This window comes from Serinus canaria, chromosome 2, assembly GCF_022539315.1.
Source record: "Serinus canaria isolate serCan28SL12 chromosome 2, serCan2020, whole genome shotgun sequence".
NCBI lineage: Eukaryota > Metazoa > Chordata > Aves > Passeriformes > Fringillidae > Serinus > Serinus canaria.
The window spans coordinates 142,383,980-142,401,316 of NC_066315.1; the positions used below are offsets into that span (position 1 = coordinate 142,383,980).

The 17,337-nt window shown below is 38.6% G+C and overlaps 1 protein-coding gene across 3 annotated transcripts in view; it reads right to left on the reverse strand.

The window, feature by feature from the left end:
• Positions 1 to 17,337, reverse strand: part of ASAP1 (ArfGAP with SH3 domain, ankyrin repeat and PH domain 1) — a 141,394-nt gene that overhangs the window by 13,913 nt on the left and 110,144 nt on the right. For 2 of the 3 annotated variants that reach the window (XM_018913918.3, XM_050970805.1), the window contains 4 exons: positions 16,088 to 16,155; positions 13,558 to 13,665; positions 11,981 to 12,209; positions 2,459 to 2,620 (listed from right to left, as the gene is read on the reverse strand). In XM_018913918.3, the coding sequence (XP_018769463.1) occupies positions 2,459 to 2,620; positions 11,981 to 12,209; positions 13,558 to 13,665; positions 16,088 to 16,155 (567 nt within the window). The remainder of the gene's footprint in view (positions 1 to 2,458; positions 2,621 to 11,980; positions 12,210 to 13,557; positions 13,666 to 16,087; positions 16,156 to 17,337) is intronic. The other variant, XM_018913929.3, reaches the window with a different exon arrangement.

Genomic DNA, 17,337 nt, shown 5'->3' on the forward strand with positions numbered 1-17,337 from the left:
ATTTTATTCACAAAACATTAAATTTCTAAGGATTGGTGTTTTATCCTATGCAAAGAGCAGCCTTTACTGATTTAGTAACTAAGTTTGTATGTTCCCATAATCTGCACTTTAGCCATTGGTAAAGAAAAGATCCTGAGTACACAGAATTCTGTCAAAAGGCAGCAAAATCCCAACCCAAGTGCTCTGGACTCCTCCAGCAGAAATCTTCTCTTCATTAGCAATCACCATTTTCAAGGTATAATGACAGCAACTCCTTTGGCTTAGTGTCTTTTCATCCCCTTTGCCTCTCCTTTTACAGCAGGTCAATCTCAGAACCAGCTTCAACAACCACTAGTAAATTTTGTCATTGAAAGAGATGCAAAGTGACATTTAATGATCCAAGAACACAAAATACTTCTCATTCAAAAGAATGACACATTTTTCTAAAAGCCATTCTTGGCGCATTGATGTCTAAATGAAACAGCAGAAAAGGCTCATGCTGTGCCTTGCTAAAAATATGTTTGTGTTTAAAAGTGGTGCAAAAAAGGAACTAAGGTAAAACAGCAAACATGTAGATCCTATGGATAAAGGAAGGAAAAATATCTCATGGTTGCTATGGAAATACAGAATAATCCAAATGACATTTTTAGAACATCTTTGAATAGTAACTCAATTTGCTTAGACATAAGCTAAGGATTGCTCTGCTTGAAACTTCAATTAATGCACAGATTAGAAGACAAATGCTGAAATTCCACATAGCAAGAAATATAACAACACAGAAGAAAGCTTCTGAAAGGAAAAGCAGTGAACATCTGACAATATCCTTAAGCAAAAAAACACAAAGGCAGATAGAAGAAACTCTCTCTTTAAAAACACAAAATTTCATACTAGCTTAAAAATCCAAATGGACTTTGAAACAAGCTTTTGTACAGATTTCAGCTAAGAAGAATGGGGAGAAGAGGCCCCTCTTCCATCCACTGAGGTTTAGCTTGCCCTGGAAAGCAGTGAAGACACAGGAAAAGCCATATTCTTCTCTGGCCCTCCTCTGACAAGGTGCTTTACTGCTACAGGCTTCTTCAACTGCACACCTGCACCTTACCCGTATTTTCTTCTTCCTTTATCTGTTGCCCAATATGTTTAAGGAAAAGTTGACACCTGCTTAGCATCTAATATCACACCTTTCATCCTAACAGTGCTACATTATACAGAATTCTTGTATATGGTACTTTAGGAGCTGTTTTGGACTTAAATATTTGGGATTTTTTACATATTTGAAGTCCAAGCTCTTCAAAATATCTGAACTACTTGTCTGAAAAAGTACAGTGATGTTGGACTCCACAACATAGGAAACATTTTTTCCAATATCACAGACCTCTGAGAAGTAGAGAACTGAAAAGATTCTATTAGTTTATTCCTCGAGAAAGAGTTTTTGCTTTTCATTGGGTTCTATACTTTTCTTCTTGTTGAATCCTAGATTAAATCACACAGGAGTAACTCCATGATTTACTAAATTTAACTCAATTTGCTGAAAAAATGGTGCTTTTAGTCTAGTTTTGTTTTTTTTTTTTTTTTTTAATTTTAGGCTAATAATTATGTGCTTGTACTAGAATAGAGAGAGGATTCTCTTAAAATACAAGTAGTATATGGATGATGCACCTATGTAAGCACTGGATTCCAGTTTAAAAATTTACAGATTCATGGAAATCCTGCCACCAAAACTAAAATCACAGAAAATTACATGGGCCTGAGATTTTCAGCTACCAAGAGAATTTGACTGCATAGAGCAATGTTTATTCAAAAGAGGAAGAATCTGAGTAGTCTGGAAAATAGTTTCCAAAAAGCATCTGTCAGAAAGGTATCCTGGTAAAAATAAAAATTAAAATGCACTGTTTCTGTGTAACTTCTGCTGGTAGCAGGATGCAAACCTATCAGTCTTTGTGTATGTACAGACAACATCACAAAAGCCAAATACGTACTAAGACAACACATTTCCACCAGGAAGGTGTGAACACTACAGAAGAGGCGTGGCCCAGAGCCCAAGGAAAGAAGCTCCTGTGGCAGCTGGGAGACCTGCACAGACACTGTGGCTCTGGGTGCCCCACAGCTGAACCCTGGTTCCTGAGCTGGGCACAGCAGCAGCAGCAGGGGCAGGGGCAGAGGCAAAGGCAGAGGACAGAAGTGGCTGAGGGGCTGGGGTGAGGGCAGAGCCTGGGCAGCTAGGGCAGAGACAGGGAGGCACTGGAGGGGACGGGCTGGGCCCCAGGGCAGCGTGGAGGATTTTCAGCTTTCCCAAGTGAGACTCGGCTGCGGCAGCCTGGGAGGCAGTGACGGGAGATGGAACTGCTGATTTATCTGAGCTGACGTTACAGCAAGCTGCAATCATTGGAAAGCAAGCACCAGGTGAAAAGAAACCAAAGATCATATATCAGCCATCATAAAGGTTTTCCCCTGCCCTTTTGATTTGCATTTCAAAACTCACCCCAAGGAATTGGGCCCTTATTCTGGGGTCCATGAGGTAGTGGGCTTGGTGGGTCAGAGAGGGTTCTTTTGTGTCCTGGGGGTGGGGGAGGTGGTCTCTTCTTGGAAAGAGTGGAGCTGCCACTAGAGGTTTGAGTGCTTAGAGGGAGGGTTGAAGGTGGGCCTGCAAAATAACAAACAACCTTCTTACAAATACATGTGCATAAACGTCAAAGCAGCACTGAAAAATTCACAGTCAGACCCACAGGGAAGTGCAGCAAAAGACTAAAATAAAAAGACAAGCCATGCCAAAAACACTGTTTAGATTAAACGACACATCCACCACATTTTTAACCATCTCAGCTGTGGGAATATAAGCAACTTGACAATAGAATGACACGTGTACTTATGTTTAAAAAATACAGGATTAATTGTGCCAAGATTTCTATTTTAAGGCATTGTTAAAAAAAAAAGGCATAATGAAATATTAAGTAATATTTATCACATGGGATTAAAACTGCTGTTAATGTATACCAGAATTAAAAGCACATTCTATATCCTCTAATATGTGGGGAGGTTTTTTAGCCCTCCAGACCATCCCATAAAAATTTTGTTAATAAACTGGAAGGCAGGAGGAAAGAAATAAAAATATGCCTACAAATTTTCCTTTCACTTTCAAAATAAGATTTTTAGCTTGAGAAGATTTTCTCTAATTCTTTTTTCTTTCTTCTGTAGATCAAATACATCAAACTATGCATTCCAAAAGCAATGCAAATTGTTGTACATGGTATGAATAAAATAAACATCAGAGAAGTCCTTTTAGGGACTGAGATTAGATATTTCATGGTAGCATTGCTTATAAGAGCCTATGCAGTCACCCCTACCCTTAAATACTTTTATTTCCCTCTGATTTAATGCTGGCACAAGTATTATTCAACACAATGCATGTTTTACACAATATGGGAACAGATACAGCTTGAAAGACAAAATAACCCAGTGGGAAGACAAGAGTTGTTCCTAATCAGCTTCAGCACTGACCTTCACAAAGGTCTCTACCAAGAAGCTCAGGGAAGCAGAGCCGGGTGCCGGCAGCAGCCAGGGGACGGCTGCTGGAGTCAGCTGCCACCACTGCCAAGAAATGCCTTGTACCACTTCCTGCAGCAGCTCTGCATCAGGCCAGAACAGCCACAGGGAGTTGGTTGTTGGGGGGCTTTTTGTTAGTTTGTGGGTTTGTTGGTTTTGTCTTGTTTTAATCTAACTAACAGCTCAGACTTCACTGCAGTCTTCACTTGCAATAAGTTTTCACATCAGACAGCTTTGCCATCAGACCACATAAATGCAGAAAATTGACATAAAACTTTAAAAGCACAGTCTATTTATACCTGAAATTTCAAGTCTATTGTCAGTCTATTTTTTAGCACTGTAGAACCAACTTGCCTATTTTTGAAAAGCTACCTTATTTGAACAGTATTTGAGACAAAACCTTCATTCAGTTACTTGACATATATCTTACCATGCAGCACACAAAACTAGAGCTGTCTTCTTTGAAAACATTTATGAATATTCTCTACAGGCAGCCTGGAAATGATCAATATCTGCACTCCTTCCTTATTATATATTATAGAAATATTTAAATCAGTAAGAATTTTCAACAACAGTATTTGTTGAAATTCCTTAGGTGAAACATTTAACACTGACAAAAGTAATTTCAGTGATTCTATAAGCATGAATCTGTTTGTCAGATATTTTCAGCAGGTGACCTCTCTCTTTCTTATAAACAGAAAAGAAAAATTTAATAGAACTGCCCCTGCAGAGTCAATAATTCAATCTATTCTCTTCCAGATTCAGTCCTGGAAGGTCTTCTGTTGTGCAAGAGAATCTCTCAACCATAAGCCCAGCAGAGATTTTGGGCCTGGCTTAATTAATTGGTTACTTTTGTAAATCAAATTGTATATTTTGCAACTGTTCCTCTCAATTTGCTTCCAAGTTCACAAAGCCATTAATTGACAAGTCAAATGCCAGTGCATTTAATGATTGTTCCCCAATTTGAATCCTCACCCTTTCTCAATAAAATTTCTTCTTTAAGTAAGCTTAAGTAAGCAAGATAGCTTAAACTGTGCATTGAGATATTTCTGAAAGCAAAACCAACTTTTCTCATTCTAAATTTTGATTGATGATGCCTTAAACTCCTGCAAACTACTAATTCTTTCTTTCAGAAATACGAATCAAGAGTTGTTTTGATTAGTGATGCACTGCGAATGTATTTAGGAATGGCAAAGAGGCAGGAACAGTCAATATCGGCTGTTAACCGCGAGGTTACTCTTAAAGCAGCGGCGGTCACACCGGGCTGTCCCAGGCTGTCCCAGGCTGTCCCAGCAGCGTTTGTCCCTTGTCCCCGCAGTGCCGGTGTCCCACCGCCCCCTGGCGGCGGCGGCGCGCACTGCACCGCGCCCCTCCGCACCCGCCGCTCACAAACCGCCCCAAACCGGCTCAGAGCGAAAAGAGGGAGGAAAGGCATTGGAATACCATTGTGCGCTCATTGCAAAAATTCAACTTCAGACATGAAGTGAAATTAGTACTTTTAATTGCCAATAAGAGGAAGAAATCTTCTCTACGAAAGTAAACTGTAGTAGAATTTTTTAAAAACCCTTAGGTTATATGGCATATTTTAGATTTCACATTAGTTATACATATCCAGACATTACTGAGGAGGTGCAAAAAATGCCCTCACGGCTTTGAGAAGTTCCCATGGCATACAAATGTGACAGGGAAAAGGTGTTTAAGGTACTGCAAATCATACTTTCAGACTCCTAGCATTTGTTTCTGTATTAAACTCACAGAAGGAATAAACACAAATACATGTGTCATACACTAATGATTACATAGCTGAAATACAAAAATAACTTATGGTCAAATAAAAAGAAAAGTAAGAGACTTCAAAACATCATTTCAGAAAGAGGTATAAAATGACATCACACTTTGAATAAAGAAAACAGAGGGAAAGTGCTTGAATCAAAATCATTTTATGGAAACAACTGGTGAAATAATACAAGACCTGATGATGTATGAACTGTCTGTATAATTATTATAAAATACACTGTATCAAGGAGTCACTTAGGTTGGGAAAGACCTTTGAGATCATTGAGTCAGACACTGTCAAGTCCTCCCCTAAACCACACCTCCGCTCCTGCGCCTTTGGAATTCCCTTCTTGAGCAATGTCCTGGGTTCCTTTTAGACTGTCTCCCAGAGGACTCTTGTCAGCCAGGCTCCTAAACAGGCCAAAGTCTGTCCCCTGGAGGTGCAAGGTGGCAGCTCTGCTGATCTCCCCTCCTTTACTTGTCCGAGAATTCGTGATTCCCTGTGCCCCAGACAGCCTGCACCACACTCAAGTCCTCTCTTCATGAACAGCAGGCCCAGCAAGTGCCTCCCCCCCTTGCTGGCTCCCTCATCAGCTGAGCAGGAAAGTTCTCTTCCACTCCCTCCAGACTCATCCTAGACATTCCTGCCCCATGAGAACAAGGGCCAGCAATTGTGAGACTTCTCCCAGCTGCTCACAGGGTATCTCACCTGCCTCTCCATCCTGGGTGGGTGGTCTCTAACAGATTCCCACCAGGACATCTGCCACCAGACACTCGACCCTACTGCCACCATCATCCAGCTCAGACACTCAAAACAGCCCCTAACCCACAGGGCTGCCACTGCCTCTCCCTCCTTGCCTGGCCCTTCTGAAGGGTTTACAGTCATCCATCACAGCACTCCAGTTTTGTGAGCCATCCCAGAAGGATAGCAGCTGCAGTGCTCCTGCTGCACAATGGCTTCCAGCCCCTCCTGTTTGCTGCCCATGCTGTGTGCAGGGCTGTAGATGCACTTCAGTTGGGATACTGATCCTGAGACCTTTTTGGGGGAGAAGCCCTAATTTCTACAAAAGTGTTTGGAGGCATTTCCATGCCTTGTGTCTCATGAGCCCAAAGGCCCTCACTGGCACACACACTCCCTCAAACACTGGTGTGTTGCCCTAGGGTTACCTTGAGCAAGCCTGGTTTTATTCCTTTCCCCTTTCTAATCAAGTTTAAAGCTCTTTCAATGTGTGCTAACTCAGTGGCAGATACCATTGCTCCCCCCTCTCCTGCATGCCATTCCATGCAAATTCCCATCTTAAGTGCCACACCATGCCCTTGCACTGTTTGTGGAGCTCTCCAGGAGTTCCTTTACACATGTCTGGGCTGAGCCCTGTTGCCCCTGGCCTTGCCCATGTCCCCCCAGCTGCTGTCACAGCTGCTGCGGCTCCTTCAGCTTTCTCACTGCCCTGACTAAGGAATCCCTCCTGTGCCAGGACCAGGGCTGCTCACCTCAGCAACTGCACATGTCTGTGTATATCCACACATATATATATACATAAATGTGTGTGTAAAACCAGCAGCTCAAAACAATTCCTGTGTGATATTCATAATTATATTAGGCTAGGCTAGGTATCTTTAGGCAATAATCAGAGCAGGTACTAGATCAAAGGTGTTTTGTGATTTTAACCAGGCAGCAACTGAGCCAGTCATTTCCTCTCCAATAGATGTCTTAATCATGATTTCTCACACAGTTCAGAAGTTCCCATTTTGTAAAGGACATTTGTCTAACACAAGCAAAAAACCAAAAACAAAACCCCAAAAAACTTGGCCCATAAGTTTTTCCTTTTGCTTCTGTTGGGCTTTTTTTTCCCTCAGTTACTGGGAAGCTAACACATACTGTACTGTTATCATGTTTTATCTCTGTTTCATATTACAAAGATCAGGTTTTCATGTGTAAATAGATCAAATAACCTCAAAATTATTGTACTAAGGTAAATAACTGGGTAAGATGTGCAATTAGTACACAGTAAGATGTGCAATTGCCCTTTAGGGTCTGTGCAGTTAGTGTAATAACAATTCATTTGTGTATTTGTGAAACCATGCAAAGCTGTTGCCACTCAATCAAGAAATGGTGGGTTTAGAGTGTAAAAACTTCACATGTGTAATTTTTTTTTACCACTTAATGAGACATAGGGGGAAAACACAGAATTCCTGCTAATGGTAGAATGGACACTGCAAAGGAAAATAACTTATATTAAAAATAGTCTTTTCATTAACAAGTGTTGCTATCCTTATTTTTAAGTTTCTCATGAGTGACTTATTGCATAGATATTACTAAAAGCCTTTTCAGTTTGTCTTACCTAATATCATATATTTTCAGCACTGAAAATAAGAGCATAATTAGAGACCAAATGATCATGATCACTCTGAATAAGAAAGCTAAGAATATACATTGATTCAACATTAGCATTTGAAGTACATTAGATAATTAATGCTAAAAAAAAGGTTCAGTTTGGAAAGAAAAGATAAAAGTTATACTAAAGAATTTTGTGTTTTGGGTTGATTCAGAAATAGAAGACCCCATGAAACCAGCAGTTGTCAGCTAGTCTGCCCTTCCTATTAATCTATTAAAAAATACAAAGTCTTAGTGGAATAAGTAGCATTATTTAATCAGTGTGCAACACATTTATAAGAATATTAAAAAAATGTCTCCAAGTACATGCAAGAGAAGTATAGAATCCTGCAAGAATTCAGAAGAAACAGGATGACCTCAAAGGCTGAGGTAATGGAAATGAGAATAAATACATTTGTGCCATAAATTAAGAACTTCAGTTGCAAATGAGTAGAGACTGTGTAATGCCTGCTGTGCCATGGTATGATACAATCAGGAAAAAAAAAAATAGGACCAAAGGATTCTTTGATGTGGCATTTCTGGCAGAAACAGCAAATTTTACTGTTGTCCTGACACTTCCAGCCAGTTGTATTTAAGAAATCTGATTTAAACAGCAAAGGTACAGAGAAGAGTTAGAGTGATGAAAGGATAACTTGAACCCCAGGAGAATGAAAATATTCTTCAATCAGATAAGGTACCCATGGTTTGTTTACTGAAACACCCCAGCCATGGAGACCTGTACAATTTCCATCCAGGCAGAGCCTTGACACGGCCACCAGCCACAGAAACACCTCCAAAGCCAAAGGGCAATGCTGGTACATGCACAAAGTAACTTAGTGAACCCAAGTAGATTCCTCATCCTGTGTGCAAGGCAGTCAGACAACTTCTGGAAGTTAGCAGGAACTTCAAGTAAACTAATTTGGTTAGAAATTGAGTCTGATGTAGTGAAGGAACAGATGATGTGACTGTGTCTGCAGTAACACTGGACTGGAACCACAAAGAAAGTGCCTTTGGGCTTAGGCACCTCCTGTCAGAGCTGAGACAGTGTAAACTATGCAACCTTGTAGGTGTTGAAGATCCAAATTAACTTCATGATACAGAATTGACCTCCATGCTCATCTGGGATAAACAGGCAGAACCACTAAAATCAATTAGCTTTCAGCAGAGGTGAAGGAAACCTGGATTAGACTGCCTAACACTCCTCCAAAGCTAGTTAGAAACATTACCCCACACTGGATTGGCAATGAAGGTTGTCCAAAATTTTATTTAGCTACTGAAGCAGGTCATGGAATTACTTAAAAATTGATTTTTTCTGAAAGCTTTTTGTAAAACAATAGGCAGAAGACCTGCTAGATGTCTGGAGCCATAATGCAGGTATGAGTTGAAAAGAGCAATAAAAAAGATGATTTTGAGAATATTACAGGCTAGAGATTTGACTGAGAACAGAAGTAAGCTGACCCTAAATAAGCTTAGATAAACTATTGAAAAAGGCACAGAGTGGTTGGCTCAGTGGCTCAGGCAGCCACTGCACTCCTCCTGTACTTTTCATGCTGTTAGGATTACTTAAATCTATAGCAGAGGTAACAGCAAGTAAGATGTATCCACAAATGAGAATGTGGAGAAAAATACATGAAGGTTCCAGCCTTTTTAGGAATATTTTGAGAAATTAGCAAATGAAAAATCTGGACATGGGCTATAAAGATGTGTGGAGAAATTTAAAACCTCCCCATATCCCCTCTTCCAACTATTGTACCTATACAATTATTTTTTAGCCAGCATGTCCACTGAAAACCATGAGCAAGAGTGATGTGCCTGATGTAATCACTTTAAACTTCCCTCCTCTGCCCCACACAAGTTCAGTGGATGGCTTCCTCATCACTCAGGAACACCACAGAACTTTGCTACCCAGAACTTCACTGGGCAATGAAACAGAGGGCTACAGGGAAGGGGTTTTCTTAAAAATAAAAAAAGTTTTGGAAAGATAGTTTCATCTGCATGTCCCAAAAGATGAAAACTTATAAAACTTAAAAAATGTCTGCCTCCTTCTAAAATGCAGATCCATCTGCTATCCCTTCCCTGAAGGCTCCATGTCCTAACAGGGGCCCATGCTATCTGCCAGGGCCTCACAGTAGCACAGGGACAAAGATCAGATTGTTTTCTGACAGAAGGTAAGCTTAAATTTAAATACACATTCAGTGCTTTTGTTACTCTTGCTGTTTAGGGAGCTTAGTGAAAAAAGTAATACTGTGCTGTCACATAATCTTAAACACAAGACATTCAAATGAACTTTCTAAACAAAAACACACATCTGACAAGCAAGGTTGTGTAAACTTCAATGCAAGTGATATACTCTATTACTACTCATCCAAAAGAGGAGAAAAATTCTACAGGCTTATGTTTTCCTACACAAAAAAAAACCAAAAAAAAAACCCCAAACAAACAAACAAAAAACCTGTTTCAAATTTCAGATGTGTCAACAGTGTCTTATGGAAGTGGAGAGTCTCTGCTTCATTTTCTTTTAAATAATCTGAGAGCTGTAAGAGGGGAGGTAACAAGGAGCAGCACAGTTTAAAATGAACCATAAGTGCATCTGAAAATGATTCAACTACAGCAACCTTTCCACACTGATGAACTGTCCTATGCATTTGTTACTTTTTTCTCCAACTTTTAACACAGGTACATATACACAGAAGTTTCTAATTTCACAGTATTGTTGAGTGGATATCAACCAAAACTCCACTTCAGCATCACTCACAGGCTGTAGAATTTCAGCATGTTTGAAGCAGAGAAGTATTGTGACTTTAACATAACAGCAGTTCCATTCAACCTCTCTGACTTACCCTGTGAATCTGACATTTTCTACTCTGATGAAGCAGTTAATGTTACATTAGAAGGCAATTTTGTGATATTATATTATTATTTTATTGTGATATAAATAAGGATTTCTTTGCATAACCTCTGATATGAAAACACATGAAAACTCAATGCCTCAATTCTTCCCGAGTAACTTTAGTGTTGTGCTAATTCCTTGCTTAGGAACAGCTAGGAAAATCCTAACATTTCAGAAACCAAAATACATAGAATGAAATATGAACATAAATATTCCCCTTCCTGGAGTCAAAGACAAATTTCTAGGTAAGTCTGTATGAGACCTCCACTGTATACTGACAAAGAAATAAAGTTCATTAAAATGTGTTGAAAGCTGACAACATACTAGGCAGTGTGTACAGATACCAGACACAACCTCATTAACTTTCTTCAGGAAATGGGATGCATGATTAATTTCCAAGTCCTGCAGCTTTCTGACAAAAAAAGAAGTTATCCTCGATCATGAAGGAACATCTAAGCCAGTACATTGTGTTTGCAATGGACAATCCATAGCAGGCTGTGAGGCAGAGCATGTAAAAGGGATGGGAGAGGGGATGGAAAAAGTAGAACTTTGTAATGCCAACAAGCAGGTTGACACAGCAAAGTTACAAGGAATACAACTCAGTCCCCAGGGAAACATGGATTACAAAATTTCATGTAAAAAATGCAAAGCCTGGCAAAATCACTTTGCCTCATCATGGGAAACAAACCTGTTTAAAGAGAGCCAAGGGATCCATTTGAAAGTTGCCAGTACATGACAAAGACTGATGGAACAGGAGTGCCTAAGCACAGCATCTGAACATGATGCCAACACTGTCCTGTCCCTTTTACTCTTTCAGATATTGGTGAGAGCATCCCTGCATGTTTCTTAAACAAATTACCAGGTAAGATTACCAGGTAAGAAATGAAGTAGTGCTAAAAAAAAATGTAGCAGCAGCACAGCTGCTGAAGTGCTAAACTGTACTGTAACCCTCATTACAACTAAAGATTTCTCTAACAAGTATACTGTAAAAACACAATTTATCAATTTCTAAATTAAACATGTAAAACGGAATTAAAGGTTTATTTGTCCTAAAAAGTAGATCTGCACAAATTATAATATAGCAAAAAGTTTTGTTCCATAAAAATATCGTCCAGACTTGAAGATTAGAGATATCTAGGTCAAACCATCACAATCCACTGCAGCTGCAAGTCTCATAAAATTAAGTGACTTTAATTTAGCACAGTATTAGTCTGTTCCTCACCCATTCATGTTCAGTGTTATGAAAGAGTCTATTACAAAGTGTCCCCCAGGTCTTTTAAGTTTAGGACATGCATTGTACCACACTACTGCATCAGTAAGAAGAACACTCTGTATCTTGAAACATTGCAATGTCCTCGGTTAAAGGAAGGGCAACAGTGTTAAAACCACTGCTGGCAAGTGTAGTTTGGAGAGAGACTTACCTTTGCCAGCATTTCTAGGAGGAAGAGGAGGAGCATCAGATGTTGGAGAGGTGGGTGAGTCTGTGCTTGCAGAAGCAAAGATCTGATTGGTAAAGGCTCCATAGGAGAGTCTTTGCTTGTCTCTGGGAGTGCTAAATGAAGGGTGGGTCAGTTTGTCTTGGGGAGAAATGCTTGAGGAGTGACAAAAGCTTTGGGGTCTTGGAGATCTTTCCTTTTTTATAGGACTAGGCTGTGAATGGAAAAACAAAGATATGATACAGCTGTCTAAACACTAATTATAGTTAGCATGTTTGGAAAATAGCATACCAGAACATAATTTAGTAAACATGAGATTTTTTTCTTTGTTGGACAAATAAACCCTCATTTCTCCCCTTTTCAGCAATTCAACCTGAAAGATCGTCTCTTCTAAATGAAAATTAAGATTGTACCATTAACAAATCATCATGAACACAAAATTAAATTTAATGTTAAAGCAGGAAATACACACTAATAATATACTAAATAAAATGCCAATAAAAGCCTGGCAAGTTTTAGAATTGAAGAGTAATTTTCAGGGAATATAGCACATTACTCAGACTAGACAATTATCCTCAAGTATCAAGTATATTACCCCACTGATGCCTAGTAAAGATGAGCAAACACTTTTGACAGATGAGATTTATTTGGTCCCTGAACTAGCAATATAATCCATGATACAGCTCTTTTTAAACACATCTAATTGCTCTTTGAAGAAATTTTACACATTAGTTTTTGCCTGCTGTACGTTAATGGGTGCATATGGAGCACGATCTGTTTCCCTGCAGCTCTGGTTCAGGTTATTATCTCCAGCACAGCATCTCTCATCCTCCAGAGGCTCCTGACACAGATGATTATTTTGTTCTCTGCTGTCCTTGAGGACATGCAAATTACTTCAGTTTCTGAATTTTTCAGTCCCAAGTGTCACAGAAAATGAGAAGTTATCCACACTTCTTTCTGCAGCACTCATATAAAACAGGAGAGGTGTATTCGCATTTATTGCAGAAATAGAGCACACAGTAATTAACTGACTTGCTAAAGTAGGACACCCAGGCTAATTTTTCACATGCTGTAGGATGGCAATTATTCCATGCCCTCAAGTTTTGCCTTTTCATAACTTCTTAAAAAAAAAAAAAAGCTGGAATAAATAGCACAGCACGGTTTGTGAAAAATAGAGTTATTTATTCAATAAGTAGGTTTTTAATTAATTTATGGAAAAAAATTAAGTAGATAAGCTTTGGATTTCCTCCAGCTAAAATTTAACAGCTTAGAATTCTGAAGAGGATAAAGCAACAAAGTAGTCCAGGATTTGCTGATTTATATTATACTGTATGTTTGTCAAAGTCAAGCTTCTGAAACAGCCCATAATAACTAGGTTGACAAAGTATATTCAAAAAGCACTTAGGCAGTCTTTAACACAGGTCTCAGAATTAGGTTTGTTTCCCCCCTAAAATATCTGTAAGAAAAGAAAGGCTGAAGTGGGTGTCTAATTACCACTTATTTCCAGGGAGCAGAGCAGTTGACAGTTTCTGAGCAAGGTTGTATCAGTAATTCACACTCACCTTATCATCCAAGTCATCGTCACTCTCATCAATTTCTTCCTGCCGAAGATTCCATTCGTACTCCACATGCACGTGTGGGTTCAGCTTTCCTGCCTTGGCTTGAGAAAGCTGAAAGAAATAAAAAGTCTTGTTAAAATACTTGCTGTTCTTTTGGTGTTAACTTAATCAGTTTTGTAATGGCAAGAAATAAACAGGAGTACTTAGAAGCTTAAAATTATTCCAGGGCGATCACACAAACATTCTTCATTTGTTTGAGGTACAGAAAAACAGGTAAAAGGCAAAAAGGAAAGATTTTCTCAAAATGGGCAGAAGTTACCATGTTTGACAAGCATTTGAAAAGATTACATGAAGAGAAGGTATATGAACAAAAGCATAATTTATCTGGAGCCCTCCTTTCCAAAAAGGAAAGGCAAAACCTATTTATAAATTTTGGTACATACAGATGCCGCCGCATCAAAATCACAATTCTTGTACTCAAATCAAATGAAAAGACATTTACTCTTTACTTAGATATTTTACCTCTCTCTCTCCCTGGATGAGCCAATATGTCTTAAGCATGGAATTCCTTGACTTTGCCAGCCCAAATAATGTATTTCACATTCTTTAAAAAAAAACTACCTCAGTGATCAGCAAAAAACCCTAATAGAGCAGTTCATGGTTATTCTGAGGAGATTATTTCTCCTTTTCAATGCCTAGATCTTCCATCATTATTTACTCCTTTACATCCTTTAAAATGTAGTCTACTTGACAGTAGTTGATTCAGGAGTGCCTTTAACCATCTTCCTGAAATAAAATTTGGAATGAAGACAGTATTTCCAATCTCTTATGTAAGTATTCATGAGCCCACTTGAGCTGAAACTGAATTTAATTACACAGTTAAGACTCCAGTTATGCAATAGAAATGAGTTTAGTACACCTATCATAATGCAAGCACCTAGTTATTTTTCTTGTTCTTTTTTACTGCCCACAGCAAACAGTATGCTCATTCATATTTCTTTTTCACTCTTAACTCATTGCTGCTTTGGGAAAAAATGCAGAAATATTTTCATTTTCAAAAATTTAAAAAAAAAAAAAAAAAGAGAAAAGGCATAAATGCTCTATGAGAGTTAAGTGAAATAATCAGTGAGGTATTCTTGGAATTTGGATCACTATAACTAAATGATTAACTGCTAGATAAGCTCACTGATAACATCCACATGACTGCTTGTTCTGTAACACAGGCACTTGGTCCACATTAATGGCAGATGTCACTTTTTAGAAGGGATACTATAAAGAAAAAAGCAATCCATCCCAATTGTGTGCTGCACAGGTGATCTGCTTGATCCAGCTGACAGAATACTCAAACCACTGGAAACAGAACCTACTTACACAGTAGACATGGTGTTAACTGAGAAGTCAGTCCCACCTTATCAACTATACCAAAATGCTGACTTATATCCCCAGAAACATGGAAAATTTCTTTGAAGGACATGGTCTTTTGATTACTCAATAATTAATTCATCATAAGAACTTCCAATTGTCACAGGAAAGGTATTAAAATTACCAGCAGCAGAGCAAAAGTAGATATCCTCAGATCAGCAAAATTAGAAAAAAGAAGAAATTGAAATAAGTGGCAAGTGTTTTGTAAATTGTCCTGGTTTTGTCTTGAAAGCGAAACTGCCACAATACTTTGACTTTTTAATGCCTTGATAGTAATTAAATCTACTTGTCTACTAAATGCATGCTAGTGGCACCTTAGAGGGCCAAGAACAAACAAGCTTGTTGGTCTGATGCAAAATCCTTACTCTGGGCTAAACGTTTCAGAGAAGTACCTGGGAAAATCCTGAACACCTTCATTTCTTGAACACCAAGAATCTTTTTGAGCGGGTCTGTTAACATCCCTCACACATTTTTAGAATTCCAGGAGGTTTTTGCTTTGATCATGTTGAGTAGAGGGACAAAGTCCCACAGAAGCTGGTGTGCTACATCTTTTGATACACCAACTTCCAGACATTACACTTAAGCTTCTTCCTCCTTTCAGGAGAGTATTTTTAAGTTGTTTTAATTCTCCTTATAAAAAGACTTTCACCATCTCTGAACTATCTGTCCTGCTAAATAATCTGAAAAAAGTCATAGCAGGAGAAGACAAACAAAGATCCTGACCTAAAAGCTCTTGACAGTTTTAAAATTACAGGGGTTGTTAAATACTCCTGATATAAAAGCCTTTAAGAAGAACTTTTGAGGTGATGAAGCCCAAATCTCCTTGAATGATGTATTTATTGGCACATCTGACCCTCTGGTACTTAAGGCCTTCAAATACACTGGTGGTAACTAGTACTGCCACTAGAAGGAAGATCTTTTTCTTAAACTGTTACCAAGAAAATTACTGTTGTGTTTTAGGTAAGAAAACAGTCACCTGTGGTAGGGCCTTCAGATCAACACACAGCCAGCTGGCAGCAATACCATGTGTGAAATGCAATGGTAATGATATATTAAGTAAATCACATTTTTAGAGCAAACATCCCCCTTTGCCCCCAGGCTTTGTTCTTACCAATTCCTCACACTGGACAGCTTTCACTCTCTTTGCTGTGTCCAGAGCTGTCTCTCCAGCTTGGTTTACTGCAAAATTACCAATACAAAAAAGAACAATTCTTTGTGATGTCTTAAGAAACAATTTATTGAATTTCACTACTGGTAGCACAGTAACTTCTAAAAGTAATCAAAAATATTTGTTTATAGCAGCTGCAGCTCTTTAAGATTCCACTCTAAGTGTTCATGCATTTCATGTATCATCAGGTTCTTCCTGAACAGCAGCAATCTCCTGCAACTGTTCCCAAATCCATTTTAACCATCCCAGTAGAGAATATAAAGAAATTTAGTCACCTCAATCTCCACTTAATGCCATTGCCAATAAAACTCTTACCTGAATATGCAAGAGAAGCAAGGAGGCAGGGTAAAATAGCTCAAAAAAGAAAACTAATTCTAAGACTTAAAAACAACAAAAAAAAAAAAAAAAAAAAAAAGGCAAACGTTGATCCAAGCAGATTTTACATTGATTAATATGTAGAGGCTTGAAGCCTTAATTTGAAGATATTTGAACAAGAAAAAATTTAAAACTTTCTAGCTTTGTCTTTATCAAAGCTATAAAATGGTTTACAACTTAAAATAACACCTGGCAAGAAAGAAGGTGATATCTGAGGCTGCAGGGAGGTCCTCAGGCACAGCATCTAATAGAATCCTTCCCAGATGCTCAGTACCAAGTCTCAGTAAACAAAAATAACTCCTACATCTGATGTGGATAAACCCTAGGTAAAATGTACTCTCACAGTACATCAGTAAATGCCATGGAGCTGGAATGGAAAATGCTCCACAGCACATCCAGATTGTAAAGCATTTCTGTCATCAGGAACTGAAAATGATAAAACTGAGATCTATAATATCAGTGGGAAATATTACACAGAGAATGCCAGTTAGGAATCCTAGAATTCACAAAGCACTCCTCTAGAAAGGCCTGTGACTTTGAAAGAATCCACATAAAAGAAGGATTTACTTATGGAAAGATCTATCAGAGATGGTTCAATATGAAAAGGAATGAAAACATAGTACATCTTATGTGAAGTTAACACCGAGATAACTTAAGGACTGCATAAATTCCAAACTTTGATTAAGTATACACCTCTTTTTTCAGGGTCTGTGTGAGATCACTCAAGTTCTTATGCGAGATCACATAAAAAACCAGAGCACAACACCCTCTTTGCCACAAAAAAAAACCCTCAAAAAACAAGTCACCAAAAAGGTGTG